This window comes from Dasypus novemcinctus, chromosome 9 (assembly GCF_030445035.2).
Source record: "Dasypus novemcinctus isolate mDasNov1 chromosome 9, mDasNov1.1.hap2, whole genome shotgun sequence".
In the NCBI taxonomy this organism is placed as follows: domain Eukaryota; kingdom Metazoa; phylum Chordata; class Mammalia; order Cingulata; family Dasypodidae; genus Dasypus; species Dasypus novemcinctus.
The window spans coordinates 13,632,513-13,649,481 of record NC_080681.1 but is presented as its reverse complement, the minus strand read 5'-3'; the positions used below and the strand labels follow the sequence as shown (position 1 = coordinate 13,649,481).

The window sequence follows — 16,969 nt, the reverse complement described above, 5'->3', positions numbered from 1 at the left end:
GGCCCCAGGTTAAGAACTCCATGGGAAACGGACTTTGGCCCAGTGGTCAGGGCGTCCGTCTACCATATGGGAGGTCCGCGGTTCAAACCCCGGGCCTCCTTGACCCGTGTGGAGCTGGCCATGCGCAGCGCTGATGCGCGCAAGGAGTGCCGTGCCACGCAAGGGTGTCCCCCGCGTGCGGGAGCCCCACGCGCAAGGAGTGCGCCCGTGAGGAAAGCCGCCCAGCGTGAAAAGAAAGTGCAGCCTGCCCAGGAATGGCGCCGCCCACACTTCCCGTGCCGCTGATGACAACAGAAGCGGACAAAGAGACAAGATGCAGCAAATAGACACCGAGAACAGACAACCGGGGGGGGGGGGGGGGGGGGGGAATTAAATAAATAAATCTTTAAAAAAAAAAAAAAAAAAACTCCTGGTCTCAGACTTGGGTTACTTCATTCACATCTTTCGTAAATCGTTGTCAGCTCTTATTTAATCATTGGCAAGGAGCCAGCAATAAAGTGATACCTTTTGACTCGCGTGCTCAGACATCAACAAGCTGTAGTCACACCCAGGCCCAACGCCGAGGTCCTGAACTTGGACTCCCTTTCTAGTTGTCACAACTACGTCTCACAGCAGAGCTGGAGGGGCCCTTAGGACCCCCGGAGACAAACGCTTTCTACGGATGCAGGTGAAGGATGTCTGACCAGGACCTGGATCTCCATCCCACATTTGCCCTGCGCCCACAACACACAGATCTGTACCAACAGCCCTGGGAAATGGTGACGCTGACGTCAGCTAAGCGGAGACCCGAGTTCTGAGCGGTGGTTTGCAGGTAGCCCTCTCTCACCAAAGCCAAAGGAGGCACCTGCTGCCTCCGCGCCCGCCTGCGCTCACCCGGAAAGGTCTGCGCAGCATCCCTTCTCCACCTGCTTGCTTCTCTCTCAAAGGAATCAAGTGCCCTCGGGCACCTCTTCCCTCTCGACTCTGTATCTCCACTTTCCTCCCTCCGCTCACTTCTCAACTCGTCTTCATTTTTCACTTCCCCACCTTATCGTGTCCAGTTCCTGCCTGCCTGATTCAGGATGTTCCTCTCCTTGATGGCACTCCGTCTGTCAACCAAAAAGTGACCCTCATCGTGGCTCAGAAATGAATCGTGTTTACCACCTGTGTCCAGGAGCAAAGCTCTGAGTTCTAGAGAGAAATGAGATCCGAGGGCCGGTTGCTCCTGGAAGGGAGGAAGCGCATCTGACTCACTTTTGCATTCCTGGTTCGGATGCATGGAAGGCACTCAATAGCTGTTTGCTGAATTGAATCACTGGAAAAGAACCAGTGCTGCTCACCCCTAGAGCTCCCCAAAGTCTCTTTCAGGATTTCTGCTACATCACCATCTATCCCTCACTGAACTCTTATAAACCGGCTTTTCCTTAAGCACCAGCCTCAAAGATAAACCAAATGCTTTCAATCAGTGTTCTTGGTTGTGTTTCACAACTATATTTCTTTTTATTTTATTTTATTTTTAAGGAAGCTTTAGATTCCATAAATCATACGTCAAAAATATGGGGGGATTCCCATACACCCCCTCCCCTACTTTTCCCGTTAACAACATCCCTCATCAGTGTGGCACATTTGTCACAATTGATGAACACATCTTGAAGCTCTGCTGCTACCCGTGGCCAATAGTTTACATCGTAGTTTACACTTTGCACTGCACATTTCTATAGGTTTTGACAAAATGTATAATGGCCTGTTTCCATCATTGCAACGTCATTCAGAACAATTCCAGCGTTCCAGAAATCCCCATGTTGCACCTACTCTTCCCTCTCGCTCCCCTCAGAACCTCTGGTGGCCACCGCCTTTATACTAGTGTTACAGGTTCTTCCATTGCTGGAATACTAAGAAGTCTACTTTAGTCTGTAGTTGCTTTCCCTCCTCAATCTTGAGGATTTGGAGAAGGTGATGCCCATTCTGCTTCTGACTGAGAGGGGCCTAGCCCCCACGGGACAGATGGATCACAGCCATATTTCTTGCTGCTCTTCACAGCATTAATATGGGATAGTTAGCTTTGCCTGTGGTTGGGGGAGGAGGGCTGTAGGGTGGGGTAGGGGATTGGCCCTAACACTGCCTCTGGGAAGGAGACCCGTGTGAGCTGGGACAGCTGTGCAGGACGCCCAGAGCTCCTCCACCTGCAGCCATGCTGCCTTCTCCCCAGGGGGCTTTCCTCTGAGAGCCTAAGTTCCCGGCAGGCTGGCTGGGGTCTTGGTTCCTCAGCTGTGCGCCTGGCTTAGTGTCACAGTGGACAGGTGAGCCTTACAGACTCATTCTTTTGATTCTCATCTCGCAGGAGAATTTTGGATTAAGGTAGACAGACCCACCTTTTTGTGAGAAAAATTGCCAATAGTTATTGTGAAAAGTGGTAAAACAAAATAGAATGACAGTGGCTAAGAGATCTGAAATGGAGTCGGGGCCGTTTAGGAGGTGGCGCTTATACAACTCTGAGCTGGATATTGCAAGCTGCCAGAGTGTGCAGAGCCTCAGCCAACAGTGTCCCTCAAAACCCCAAGGCCATCTGGACACCGCAAACGACCACAAGATAAAGAAAGCAGCAGACTCTCTAAATCTGAAGGACACTGGAGCACTCTGAGTGTTCACCATTCTTCTTTTTCTTTAAAAAACCCTTACCTGGAAGCAAGGGCTCCCAAGACATGATTTGAGTTGCTCCCTGAATCTGTGCTCCCTGAATTGCAATTCTAAGACCCCAAATAAATGCCTTTATTGCCTTGTAGCTTCGTTTGGTATTTCTTTCTTTCTTTCTTTTTTTTTTTAACATTTCTTAGATTTTTATTTTTTAAAGATTTATTCTTTATTTATTTCTCTCCCCTTCCGTCCTCCCCCCAGTTGGCTGCTCTCTGTGTCCATTCCCTGCGTTTTCTTCTGTGACGGCTTCCATCCTTAGCAGCAGCACCAGAAATCTGTGTCTCTTTTTGTTGTTTCATCTTATGTCAGCTCTCCGTGTGGGCGGTGCCATTCCTGGGCAGGCTGCGCTTTCTTCGCTCTGGGTGGCTCTCGCTACGGGGTGCACTCCTTGCGCGTGGGGCTCCCCTATGCGGGGGACACCCCTGCGTGGCAGGGCACTCCTTGCGCGCATCAGCACTGCCAGGGGCCAGCACGTCACGTGCACCGTTTCCCTTCTCCACAAGCAGCCAGAGAGATCCTTTTCATTGTAAATCAGATCTCCCCAATCCCCTGCTCCAAACCCCCCACGTGCTCTGGTCACACCATCAGCTTGAGAGTCAAGTCCCCACCTGGTCCTACAAGGGCCATGCGCTACGCCCCCGTGCGCCCAGCCCCACCCCGCACACTGCACCCTTTCCTGCCCTTCCCCTGGTACTGCGCTCCCTGCTGCTCTTGAAACTGCTAACAAGGCCCTGCCACAGGGCCTCTGCATGGGCCTTCCCCCAGGGCTCTGCTCGGTTCACTCCTTCACTTCCCTGTTCAAGTATCTTCTTAGAGAGACCCTTCCCATCATACTGCTGCCTTTTAAATAGCGCTTAGCACACCTGACCACTTCCTTATAAATCAGTTTGTTTATTTGTCTGTTGCTTATCTCTCCCACTAGGAGCTAAGTTACATGAGGGTAGGGACCTTGATTTGTTCTCTATTATATTCCCAGCCCCCAAAACTCTGCCTTCAATATCACAGGCTCTCAATAAATATATATTCAATAAATAAATAAATGGATAAACAATACAGAAACCTGGAGTATAAGTACTATTATTATCTGCATTTGATGAGACAACTGAGGCTTGGGAAATTAACCACATTCTCAAAGGCATGAAACCAGTGAGCGATCTGGGATCAGAAGTCAAAATGTACAGCTTTGGGGCATTGCTCTTAGCCACTGTCCTAGTTTCTCTTTCTCTCTTCCCTCACAAATCCTGTAAACATTTCTACATTGAATTTTAGTCTCATGAGACACTAAAAAAAAAAAAAAGTTTGTGTATACATATGTTTGGGAAATAGTACAAATTTCATTTCAAATGTTTATTAGTATATGAAAGATCCTGAAAAGTCCTGCAGTAAAAAGCTGGTTTAACTGGTCTAACTCCGTGTTTCTCCCCGACACCCCTCCCTTCTTTTAGGTATCCAGGGACCTTTACGTGGGAAGCCAGCAGCAGCTCAACCACTCAGCCACATCAGCTCACCCCCATTTTTTTTTTAAGTTTCATAAATTGCTTTAATAAGGTAAATCTTTAGGTTGATTTTATGAGACTGTCAGACATTATTATGATAAAGTTACTGGTTATCAGAATTTGCATACATGATCACAATCAAAATGGTCAAATAAACCAAAGAACAAGACATTTTAATACCCATCAAAACATAATTGCATGGAAAGTGGACTTGGCCCAGTGATTAGGGCGTCCGTCTACCACATGGGAGGTCCGCGGTTCAAACCCCGGGCCTCCTTGACCCGTGCGGAGCTGGCACATGTGCAGTGCTGATGCGCAAGGAGTGCCGTGCCACGCAGGGGTGCCCCTGCATAGTGGAGCCCCACACGCAAGGAGTGCGCCCCGTAAGGAGAGCCGCCCAGGGCAAAAGAAAGTGCAGCCTGCCCAGGAATGGCACCACACACACGGAGAGCTGACACAACAAGATGACACAACAAAAAGAAACACAGATTCCCGGTGATAAAGATAGAAGCAGTCACAGAAGAACATACAGAGAATGGACACAGAGAGCAGACAACTGGGGGAGAAGGGGAGAGAAATAAATAAAAAATAAATCTTACAAAAAAAAGAAACATAATTGCAATTTCTAGCCAAACATTTATTCCTACACTCTATTCCTTTCTTCCCTGTGCTGTATTCATTTTGAGCTCTTAATTTATTTTCCATTTTATACTCTTTAATATTTTTCCTAAATACAGGTTACACAGAATAATCTTTTGCTTTCTCTCCCCATTCTCATGACCACAAAGTCCCCTATTTTACTTTGGCTATATTTTTATCCTATAGAGTAGGATATGCTTATTAAGCCAGTTATACCCCAGTAACCATATCAATATAAAAACATCAAAGAATTAAGAAAAAATAATGGAACCATTATATCACTGATCATAATCAGCAGTAATTATGTCTGATAAATTATTTCCATCTGTAAACAGAACCTGAAAGAAAAGTGAAATTAGGGGAAACCTATGATATTTTAACAGACATAGTGTGCTTTTAATAGTTCAACAGTGGTAAAACCCGATAAGAGTAAATTAATAGGCTAACTTTAAAAAATGTATACATTAATAATTATAAAGTTTTTAAATACTTCGGTAAGCTTGTGGGGAAGCTGACCAAGATACACACATTAGGAGATACAAATGTCCATCTAAATTTTTCTTTCATTTTTTTTTCTGGAATACTTTAATAAGGTTGCTTAATGCACAACAACTAATTTGTCATTTGGAAGTCCCTTTACTATAAAGATAAAAAATTATTTTGTCTGATGACAAATGGCAGCCTTGCCCATGATTATTCTGGGCCTCCACCTTGGATAAATTCGATTTCTTCTTGAGACGTAAGTTTCCTTCTGTATTTCTGAGGGAACGATCTTACTATTTCTGCAGTATCTGGAGGACCCTGATGCGTCAGCAAATCTGGTGATTTGCTTTTCACAGAATGCTGTGAAATTGCAGAAAGTGGGATGGTATCCCTGCTGATCTTACAGCTCCTGACACTGAATTTAGGATTGTCTCTTCTGTCAGGGAACCTGAGGAATGGAGCATGTGGCTTGGCTACCTGAAAGACTGCAGGCAGATGCCTTCTTGTTGTCCATCATGACCCACAGGGAAGCAGCAGCCCCCAGTTTTTAAAATATAATAAACTGTATTTTTAGAAAAGTTTGAGATGACCTAAAAGTTACATCAAAAGTATAGGAGGGAGAGGAGATGTGACTCAGATGGTTGAGTCCTCGCCTCCCACATGGGAAGTCCAGGGTTTGGTTCCTGGTGCCTCCTGAAAACAAAATAAAAAACAAACAATCAAAACAAAACGAAGAAACCAACTCAGGGAAACTGATGTGGCTCAGTGTTTGGGTGCTGGCTTCTCATGTACAAGGATCGGGGTTCAATCCCTGGCCCCAGTAACTCAAAAACGCAGACCCTTAGGATTCTGGAGCAAAGCCCCGCCGTCCCCGGCAGATAACTACTCCCCTTTTGAGATACAGCTTTTGGCCTGCTTCTGGGCCTTAGTAGAGACTGAATGCTTAACCACGGGCCACCAAGTTACCGTGAGACCTGAGTTGCCTGTCATGAGCTGGGTATTGTCTGACCCACCAAACCATAAAGTTCATCATGCACAGCAGCTCTCCATAATAAAGTGGGAGTTATATATACGAGATGGGGCTTGAGCTGGTCCTAACGGCACAGTTAAGTAATATGAGGAGGTAGCTCAAATGCCCATAGTCTCCACCCCTGCCATGTTACCTTCTCTTTCCCAGCCCACAGCTTTGGCCTCTTGGGGAGTCCCTTACAGTCAATTGACTGAGGAAGAGAAAACTTAGGCCTGATTTACAGATGGTTCTGCACAATATGCAGGTACCACCCAAAAGTGGACAGCTACAGCACTGCAGCCCCTTTCTGGGATATCTCTGAAGGAGAGCAGTGAGGGCAGAACTTTGAGCGGTGCACCTGGTTGCTCATTTTGCTTGGAAGAAGAAATGGCCAGAGGTGCGTTTGTACACTGATTCATGGGCCGTTGCCAATGGTTTGGCTGGATGGTCAGGGACTTGGAAGGAACATGATTGGGAAATTGGTGACAAAGAGGTCTGGGGAAGAGGTACGTGGATTGACCTTTTTGAGTGTGCAAAAAACATGAAAATTTTTGTGTCCCAGCTGAATGCTCACCAACTTCAGCAGCGGAAGATTTTAATAATCAAGTGGATAAGATGACCTGTTTTGTGGCTAATGCTCAGCCTCTTTCCCCAGCCACTCCTGTCATTGCCCAGTGGGCTCATGAGCAAAGTGGCCGTGGAGGTAGGGATGGAGGTTATGATGGGCTCAGCAACACGGACTTCCCCTCACCAAGGCTGACTTGGCTACAGCCACTGCTGAGTGCCCAACCTGCCAGCAGCAGAGACCCACGCTCAGCCCCTGATAAGGCATTCCTCAAGGTAATCAGCCTGCTACCTGTGGCACGTTGACCACACTGTACCACTTCCATCATGGAAGGGGCAGCGATTTGTTTTAATTGGAATAGACACATACTCTGGATATGGGTTTGCATTTCCTGCATGCAATGCTTCTTCCAAAACTACCATCCGTGGACTTACTGAATGTCTTATCTACCACCATGGTGCTTCACACAGCATTGCCTCTAATCAAGGAACCCATTGCACAGCAAATGATGCGTGGGAATGGGCACATGCCCATGGAATTCACTGTTCTTACTAAGTTCCCCATCACCCTGAAGCATCTGGATTGATAGAACAGTGGAATGACCTTTTGAAGACTCAATTATGGTGCCAACCAGGTGGCTATACCTTGCAGGGCTGGGGCAATGTTCTCTAGGAGGCTGTGTATACTCTAAATCAGTATCCACTCTATGGTGCTGTTTCTCCCATAACCAGGATCCATGGGTCCAGGAATCAAGGGGTGTAAATGGGACTGATCCCACTCACTATTACCCCCAGTGATCCACCAGGAAAATTTTCCTTCCTGTCCTGCAACCTGAAACTCTGCTGGTCTACAGGTTTTAGTTCCAAAAGGATGAGTGCTGTCACCAGGGAACACAGCAATGATTCCATTGAACTGGGTGTTAAAACTGACATCTGGCCACTTTGGGCTCCTCTTACCTCTGAATCAACAGTCAAAGAAGGAAATTACTATACTGGCTGGGGTGATTGATCCTGACTATCAAGGGGAAATAGGACTGGATCTACATAATGGTGGTAAAGAAGAGTTTGCCTGGAATATAGGAGATCCTTTAAGGCATCTCTAGCATTGCCATGTCCTATGATTAAAGTCAATGGAAAATTGCAGCAACCCAAGCCAAGCAGGACTAACAATGGCCCAGAATCCTCAGGAATGAAAGTTTGGGTCACCCCACCAGGCCAAGAACCACGGCCAGCTGAAGTGCTGGTTTTTGCATGGAATGGGTAGTGGAAGAAGGTAGCGATAAAGATGAACTTCGACTACATGACCAGTTACAGAAACGAGGACTATAATGGTCACAAATCTTTCTTCCTTGTTTCATTAAGATGATGATTGTATATGTACACAAAATGAATTTTTTGTCTTCTTCCCCAAACTTTCCCCTTATCATATAACCAGTTGTATCCATTTCATATCATAATATTTGAGGATGTCAAGTTCGAGAGTGAATATTACTCAAGAACTTGCACCCCCATTCTGTATGGAATTAATGCATTTCCGGTTGTCCGCAGGAGAGTTGAACATTTTTAGGCAGAAATATGTATATATACATGTCTGTTATTGTTTTTACTTAGAGACTAAGTATGGTTTAAGGTAATGTGTATGGTTGTTGAGTTGACAAGGGGTCGACTGTGATGGTTAGGCTATTGTGTAAACTCGGCCAGGTAATCGTGTCCAGTTGTGTGGTCAAGCAAACACTGAGCTAACAGTAATACAAGGGCTTTTATGGACTGTAGTCACCATTAACTTTACTGCAGTGGTAAATCATAGATAGCTGGTTATAATTCCATCAATCAGGGAGACTGCCATCAGCAATGAGTGATGCTTAACCCAATCAGCTGAATGCCTTAAAAGGGGAAGTGATTCCAGCATTGAGAGAGAATTTCCCAGCTCGTCTTTGAACAGTAAACATCTCCCAGAACTCATCAAGAACCTTCCCTGGACTTTCATTGCAGACCCTGGTAGTGGCCTGCCTGGGGAACCTGGACTTGTGCATCCCCACGGCTGCCTGAGAGACTCTTGCATAATCTCATGCTATTGATTCTGTTTCCATAGAGAATTAGTATCAATTAGTATCCTAGAGAATACAATTAGTATGGTACATTTGTTACAAGTGATGCAAAATACTGAAGTTGCTGCTAACCAAGGTCTATAGTTTGCTACACTGTGGTTTACACTTTGCTCTGTACAGCTTTGACAAAATGTATAAATGACCTGTATCCGGCTTGGTAATATCATGTAGAATAATCCCAGTGCCCTACAAATGCCCTGTGTTCCACCTATTCTTTCCCTACCCCTTCCTTCAGAATCTGTGGTAAATACTATCCTTACATCAATGTTGCAAGTTCTTCTAATGTCTACTTTGGTCCATAGTTGCCTTCCCCCCTAACGTTTGTTCACTCCTCAATTTTGAAGCTTTTGGGATAATGTTGCCCACTCTGCTTCAAATTGTGACGGGGGCTTAGATCTGAGGGGGCAGATGGAAGGAACTGTCTTGCTTGCAATTGTAGATACTCTTTGCTTTTCGGGATAGGCGTTTTCCATCATCATCATCTCGTTATTTGTCCTGGGCGAGTCCGATGACCTGGAGAGCAGGTGTTGGCTGCAACTCTGTTGAGACTCAGGGCTCAGCCAGCATATGAACAGACTGAAGATTTATGCCTCTGGGGGCATATATTTAATGGGTGTAGTGCTAATTATAGGTTCAAACAAAAGGGGTAGAAGAGCCATGAGTAGGAAAACTATAAATGAGTCTAACTCTCTTATATTTGCCCCCAAATTTTGACCAGTAGAAATCTTTTATTTATTTATTTCTGTTTAACACCTATTAACGTATTACAAAATATGCCTTGGGAAACATTGACTCTTATCAGTGTGGAGAGACGGTCCGGGAGAGGATGCCCGGAGGACTGGCACCTGAGCCCCCACTGTGTGTTCCTTCACAAATAAGTCCACTCCCACGCTTCCCCATAGAGCAGGGAAGCCGCAGGGCGGCATCTGGCTCCTCTTAGCCACGCCCCAGCCTAACCATGAGGCTGAGAGAATGCCGGGCAGGGAGTTAGTGCATCTACTTTCTGCCCTGTACAAGTGACTGTTGTTGGTATTTGTCCTGAGCCCATCACAGACCAGTATCTTATCTGTGCCACTCAGGAACATACACCCAAGGGCCTGGCTTTGTTTTCTCACGGCCTCAGGTCTCCCCTTGGGGATTTTCACCTCTCAAAGGACCAGGGTCAGGGCCTTTACCCAGTTGGGTCTGCTCAGCCCTTGACCGAGAGCTGAGGCTGCAGGGAGCGCTCAGGTAATTTCTGCCGGCTGGAGTGGGAGGGAAGCAACAATCCCGTCCATCGCAGGGTTTGGTGCCGGGAGGATAAATGATGATGCCAACCCATTCATTACAAAGCCCTGCCCCAAGCAGGGTAGAAGGATGCCCAAGGACAGAGAATCTCAGGGGAAATATACATGACTGACTGAAGCAGCGTTCTTGGGGGGACTTAGAGCGATTACCAAGGCCCGCCACCCCCCCCACCCCCCATGCCTTCATTTTTCTTGGTTTTGATGGTGATTTGATGCATTAGGGATTCAGGTCTCATCTTCGTGTCTGAGATCATCTGAACAGCATAAGTGATGGGGAGGGAAGAGCGGAGACGAGGCACCCACACACAGCCCCAGACCGGCCGTATAAATCCTGGAGAGGAAGAGGGCAGCGCAGCCTTGCCAGCCTGCGGGGCACACGGCGGAGCGGGAGGCGACCGAGGACCCGGGCGGGCAGGGCCCTGCCTTCGCCCCACGCGGCCATGGAAGCTGCCGTGCGCATCTCCCTCTTGCTCCTCTTGGTAACTTTTTCCGACTGTGCCGTGATAACGGGGGTAAGTGGCCGAATGTTCTCTGCGCCGTGGGTTTTGGGAGGATGTCTGGGTCTGCGTGGGATGGGAGCCCAGGAGCCCAGGAGCCCAGCCGGCAGCGCGCCCCGAGCTCGGCACCCCAGAACCCTGGGGAGCGGGGAAGAGAGCTGTCAGACAGCTCTGCGGAGAGACTTCCCACGCTTTTCAGGTCAGTGAGCACATCCGACTAAAGGGGATTCGATTTTGAGAAGTGGTGTGCAAATCGAATCCAGTTTTAAATGTATTAGGAGAGCAGTAAAAAATCTAAAGTTCCGTCCTTTGGTAAAACAAAGATTCTTATTATGTAACAAAAGGGACTCTTTCACAAAGTGGATTGGCGCCTCCTAGTTTATCTTCTGTGGCAATTTTGGTTTTCATATACGGTTTAGTTCATATGTCAAGTTTAACTACTTAGCATGCTGACTTGACTAAAGGCGGGCGAGCTTATTAGCTAGTCTTAAGGAAGGAAAGGATGTGTTGGGATCCTTTTTCTCCTCTGCTGCTCCAGTGTTTTCACTCTGTGCCCAGTTTGGACAGGAATATGAGCAACCCCAAAACTAGGTGGAGTGCAGCCAAAAGCAAGCATTCAGATGACACACAGAAACTCAGTCTTAATTCAGCACATGTGGGCACTCTGCGTTACACTGTTTATAATACTCAGAATTTGGTTTTCTCCCACTTGTTTGACTTTAACTGGAAACATTCTCAATTGGGACACACATTGTGTGACAGTGGTGGGACCGTTCCTATTAAAACAAAAAGTAGTATTTGACTTGAGAGCTCTCCAGATAATACTGCTAGAAAAGATGAGGGGAATTAACCTTTATTGAAACTGCCTCCACCTTTTTACATAGAAAATGGAAATGTTGAGAAATTCCAAACAATTCCTGGAATCAGGTTAGTTTCAGTGCTCAAAGAAGGAAAACTTTTTTCTTATTTGTAAAGGCAAAAGATTGAGTTCAAAAGAATAACAAATATTAAAAACAAATCAGTGCTTTTGAGACCCAGGGCATGAGTAAAAGTGGTAGGGTTGAATTACTCCTAATGGACATAAACCATTGTGGCTGGCCTCCTCGTGTGGGGCTTGATGGTATGACGGGGTGACCATGAAGGGGAGAAGCCTTGGTTACCCCATCAAGAGAAACAGGAGCAGCGCGGTTGACCAGATGACCAGGTTAACCTCCCCACGTGAGCACCAACATCTGGCCTGGAATGGCAGCTGGAAAGGCAAGGATGAGAAAGAGTGGGCAAGTATCTTCATAGTAACATCAAGGTGACCCTTTAAAGAGCACAGTGAGAGGGATAACAGGGTAAGAGGAAGTGTATCAAAGATGTGACCAGTGGCTACAAGGGGGTGCTGCGGGGAAGGCAGAACCCCCAGCTCTCCAGCCCGTCTTCATTGGCCTGTCATGCTGATGCCCCACATCTGACTCCCGGGCAGAGCCTGGTTCTACCACCTCCACACTCCCCTGCTGCCTGCACTATGGCCTAATTCAGGCCTACGGTTCTTCCACCCAGAGTGGAAGAGCATTGCCCCACTGCCGCGGGAGAAGCAGCATCAAGTGGGGTCCATTTTGCCCTAACTTTGAGCATTCAGGGGGCTGGTTGGTGTGTGAGGCATGACCTCACCTGGGCAGGTGAGGTCCTAGGTGCCTCCTAGGTGGCACCTGACATCCCCTACATTGCCTCCTGGGGAGCAAGTTAGAAGCCCTAGTTCCTGCCAGGTTCCACGGGGCAGCCAGAAGGGTCTTAGAGACCTACTGGAGAAGAGTGCACTGAACCTCAGCTCCAGCTTTCAGCTTAGGAAAGTTGCACAGCTTCTCTGTAAGTGACAAGTTTGGATGATTCTCCATCATGTGCCCATTTGAGTCTGGAACAGCATGGAATCCTCTTTCCTACACTCCAGGCTTTTGTTTCAAGCGGGCTCGTGTGGCTTTCTTTACAAATGACACCTTCCAGAAACCAGGCAGGGCCGCCAACCCCTGTTTTGGGATCCCAGCCCAGAGGAACCCATCCTTACCTGGGCATCATGGAAGCCAGCAGAAGAGCCCTGGGAAGATACCCTGTCCCCTGGTGCTGGCACCTCTGGTGAGCCTGGACCCCTGGAGGGCCAAGGGGGTGCCAACGTGGGGAGGCACCGACCTCAAGTGCTGGGTCAGGGACGGTCCTGGTCCAAGGCAACTCAGCATTGACCACCCAGGGGCTCAGGGGCTCAGGCCATCAGGTCCCCTCTCCCCTCCTAAGAATTCTAATTAATTCCATTCAACCAGCAACCACTGAGCACCTACTCTGCACCAACTGTGGGCATTGCAGGGCTAGGAAGCTATGACTCCTGACCTAGTCTTGTTAGAAAGGGAGGGGTGCTCTGTGGAGGGGTCTCGGAGGAGCTTGGAGAGCTCCTCAGATGCAGGGGTGGTAGCTGGCTGAGCCCTGCGCCTCCTGCCCTGTGGGGGAGCGGAGCACAATGTCCAGCCCGAGGCGTGTGTCAGGCCGGGGCCAGGGTGGCGCTCTCAGCCCCTTCTCTCCCGGCAAGGGCTTCCGGGGTGGGGCTTCCCTTCTCATGCCTCTTGGCTTATCCTTCCTGCAGGCCTGTGAGCGGGACGTCCAGTGCGGAGCGGGCACCTGCTGTGCCATCAGCCTGTGGCTGCGTGGGCTGCGGATGTGCACCCCGCTGGGACGGGAAGGCGAGCAGTGCCACCCCGGCAGCCACAAGGTACTGCGCAGGGCGGCGTGGGTGCTCACGTGATCCAGCCCCTGACTGTCCGAAGGGGTGCGGGCACCTCCGAGGTGCTGCTGCTGCCCCCGCCACCCCCAGTGCCACCTTCCCTGGTCCCTGCTGAGAATACAGTAGCCCCTCACCTTGGTGCAGGGTGTGACGTTTTCCACGTAGAAACTTTTAGTGCAGGCTGGGAAACCACCCGTCTAATTTGACCCTCACAGTAACCCTGGCAGTCGGCCTCAGTTTCCCTCTCTCACAGGTGAGGAAGTGGAAGTGCAGCAAGTTCACCTGACTTGCTCCAGGACTCAGCAACGAGACTAAGCTGGCGCTGGAGCTGCAGTTTTCTGGTTTCAAGTCCAGTAACATCTCGTCTATGAGATGGCACTGCCTCCTGGCCTTTGGGGGCAGCCTGGGATGGAGCGGGGGCACCAGTCACAGGTTGTTAGACCTGGGGACTGGGCCAGCTCGGCTCCTCCTTTATCATGTGCTCTCGGGCATTCAGCATCACGGCCCTGGGCTTGGGTCTCCTCTTGTATACGATGAGGGGAGTAGATTGATTACGCCTAAAGACTCTTGGATCTGACAAATTTGGATTTTGAAACAGTCGTGAATATCCTTTGCTCTCCAGGAGTCTCAGCCAATGGGAAAGGAGACTCATAAAAGGGCTCCATGGAGGGCCAGGATAGGTGAGGCAAGTGAAGCAGTTAAGGCAAAATGTAAGGATGCACTCCTCTTTTGCACCTAGGCACCTTGGTTGCCTCACCCTGCCTGGCCAAACTCCCACCTTTTGACAGCCACACGGCCTTTGCTTATGAATGGTCAGGCAAATACAGCAGCTACTGCTGGGACCTGCGCAGGAGCTGTTGGGGAGGGTGGAAGCAGCCTCACCCGCCCTCCTTCCCTGGGCATCTTGTGAGTCTCACTCCTTGGGGACTTGCCTGGACCCAGGAGCGCTGCCTTATCTGGGCTCTGAGCATCCTCCGTCAGTTTCCTCTGGATCACGGTCCACCAGGGCGATCAGGAGGTGTGGGGTGGGGCCATGGAGAAGAGGCCGAGCCGTAATAAAAGCTGACACTGAAAGCTTACAGTGCACCACTGCACGCTTTTTGTGAATTGTACAATTTAGACTTTTTTTTTTAAGATTTATTTTTATTTATTTAATTCCCCTCCCCTCCCCCGGTTGTCTGTTTTCTGTGTCTTTTTGCTGCATCTTGTTTCTTTGTCCGCTTCTGTTCTCGTCAGCAGCACGGGAAGTGCGGGCGGCGCCATTCCTCGGCAGGCTGCTCCCTCCTTCGCGCTGAGCGGCTCTCCTTACGGGGCGCACTCCTTGCATGTGGGGCTCCCCTACGCGGGGGACACCCCTGCGTGGCAGGGCACTCCTTGCGCGCACCAGCACTGCTCATGGGCCAGCTCCACACGGGTCAAGGAGGCCCGGGGCTTGAACCGTGGACCTCCCATGTGGTAGACAGACGCCCTAACCACTGGGCCAAAGTCCGTTTCCCCAATTTAGACCTCTTGACAACCATTTGTGGTAGGTGCTGATACTAACCCGTTGAACAGGTAATAAAGTGGAGGTACGGAGAGGCTCAATAACTTGCCTGTTATTCTTTCCACACAGCTGGCCAGTGGCAGATCTGGGGTTTGAACCCAGGCAGTCTGACTCTGGGCCTGGGCTCCTAAGGGTCCTCTTCCAGAGACCCCTCGAGGGCAGGGGGGTGGGGGCGTCTGTCCTGTGCCTGCTTTATATCCAGCACCCACCGGCGTCGAGCACACAACCGATGTGCAATGTGTGTGTCCATGCACACACACGGGGGCTGGCGGGCAGCTGTAGGCTGGGGCCGTGGAGCAGCGTCACATGAGGGCTGGTCACTTGGTCTGCGCCCTTCCTCAAGTTAGCTGTGCCATCTTGGCAACCGGCTTGGCCACTCTGTGCCGGTTTCCTTTTCTCTAACTGCTATTTTTGTCATGCTGGGCGGGGAGGAGAGGAGGGGCGTCATTTCAGGCCCCTCCGCCCCCCCCGTTGGCGTGGTGGTGTCCCCGCTCTCTTCTCTCCCCAGATCCCCTTCTTGGGAAAGCGCCAGCACCACACCTGCCCCTGCTCGCCCAGCCTGCTGTGCTCCAGGTTCCCGGATGGCCGGTACCGCTGCTCCGTGGACCTGAAGAGCATCGGATTTTAGGAGCTCGGGGTCCCCGCGCCCACGGGCCTCTCCCTCGCGCAAACCCCGCCGTCTCCTCTGGACCTTCATTTCCACCGCACGCCCCGTGCCCACCCCGTCTCCCCCGGTCCCTCCGCCAGGCACTCATGGGCACGAGCATGCGCACGAGCATGCGCACGCACGCACTCTCGCACACACAAGCGCGTCTGCGCACGCGCACGTCGCCACGTGGCCCCCCAGGGCAACCTATTGCTGGGCTCCCACGGGTGACGTGTGCGGCGCTCTGCCCTGCTTGGCTGCCTGGGAGGGCTTCCTTTGGCCCGCCCCGCCCTGCCCTCTGTCCCCCACCCCCAGGGGACTGTCCCTGCCTGGTCTTGGTTTCTCTCCCTGCATGTGCTCTTCTCCCTGAGCCTGACACTCTGGAGCGGACACGGGTGGAACCATTGCTGAGTCACAGGTCTTGAGAGCCTCGGGCTCTGTCCCGAGGCCAGCGGGGATCCAGCTGGGGTCTTGGGCTTCCTTGGATGAGCTAACTCCTTATTTTGAGGCACCAGGCCAGACCTTCCCTCGGGGCAGTGGGCAGAGGCGCCTGGGATGGCTCCCCTGTGGACCAGCCTCCTAACACACTTTGCCAGTGAGCCAGGGAAGCTCCCATTCCCCTGCCTCCCCTTTAAAAAATGCCAACCGGCGCAGTTCAGTCTAAACAGCTATTGACACTCTAGGGAGCAACTTAAAGCACTGCTTTCCAAGGATGGGCCTCAGAGAGTAGGTCTGTGTGACCTGGGGGGTGGGTCCCCCGGAGGGGGGCGAAGCAGGATTGGGGCTGCAAGTACCACCCAGAAATCACAGCCAGGCTGCACGTGCCCCCAACCCTCCATAAGGCATCTTCTCTGGAGAGCAAGGGATTTCCAAAGTTCGAAGCAGTTTGTGATTGGGGTCCCGGGCTCCATTTTCAGAAACACCCATCCCCATACGCACCTAACTTCTGCACCCTGTTCCTGACTCTCCCAGGCCCAGAGTCTCAGCCTGGTGAGCCGGGGTGGGGTGGGGTAAGGGTTTGTGCACTGAATAAAACTGAGAATTGAGATCCTGATACAGAGACTGCGGTGCTCCTGGGTCTTTCAACCCGGGGTCCGTGCTGTGTGGGGGCTCAGGCTGGGGCCAAGGACCCCGCTGCACCCGGGTGGGGTGGGGACACGACTGGCGCTCCTCCTACCAGCCAGGACAACATCTTGGAAAGTGGCATTTGGGGGTCTCTTTGAACGAAGGGCGAGAGGCAGCTGGGTGGGCTATGGGGAGGGAAAGTGTT

General features: G+C 50.4%; 1 protein-coding gene across 1 annotated transcript; it reads left to right on the top strand.

Moving 5' to 3' along the window:
• Window positions 1-10,698: 10,698 nt before the first annotated feature.
• On the top strand, window positions 10,699-16,753 carry PROK1 (prokineticin 1). The gene is made up of 3 exons (XM_004457827.4): window positions 10,699-10,770; window positions 13,373-13,498; window positions 15,562-16,753. The coding sequence occupies exons 1-3, from the start codon at window positions 10,699-10,701 to the stop codon at window positions 15,679-15,681; spliced, it is 318 nt and encodes a 105-aa protein (XP_004457884.1). The 3' UTR covers window positions 15,682-16,753.
• Window positions 16,754-16,969: the final 216 nt, after the last annotated feature.

Bases quoted from the DNA above. Each gene is read 5' to 3' on its own strand.
- PROK1 (XM_004457827.4), top strand. From the start codon at position 10,699: ATGGAAGCTGCCGTGCGCATCTCCCTCTTGCTCCTCTTGGTAACTTTT. The intron at 10,771-13,372 runs GTAAGTGGCCGA...TCCTTCCTGCAG, and splicing joins ACTGTGCCGTGATAACGGGG to GCCTGTGAGCGGGACGTCCA. The intron at 13,499-15,561 runs GTACTGCGCAGG...TTCTCTCCCCAG, and splicing joins GCCACCCCGGCAGCCACAAG to ATCCCCTTCTTGGGAAAGCG.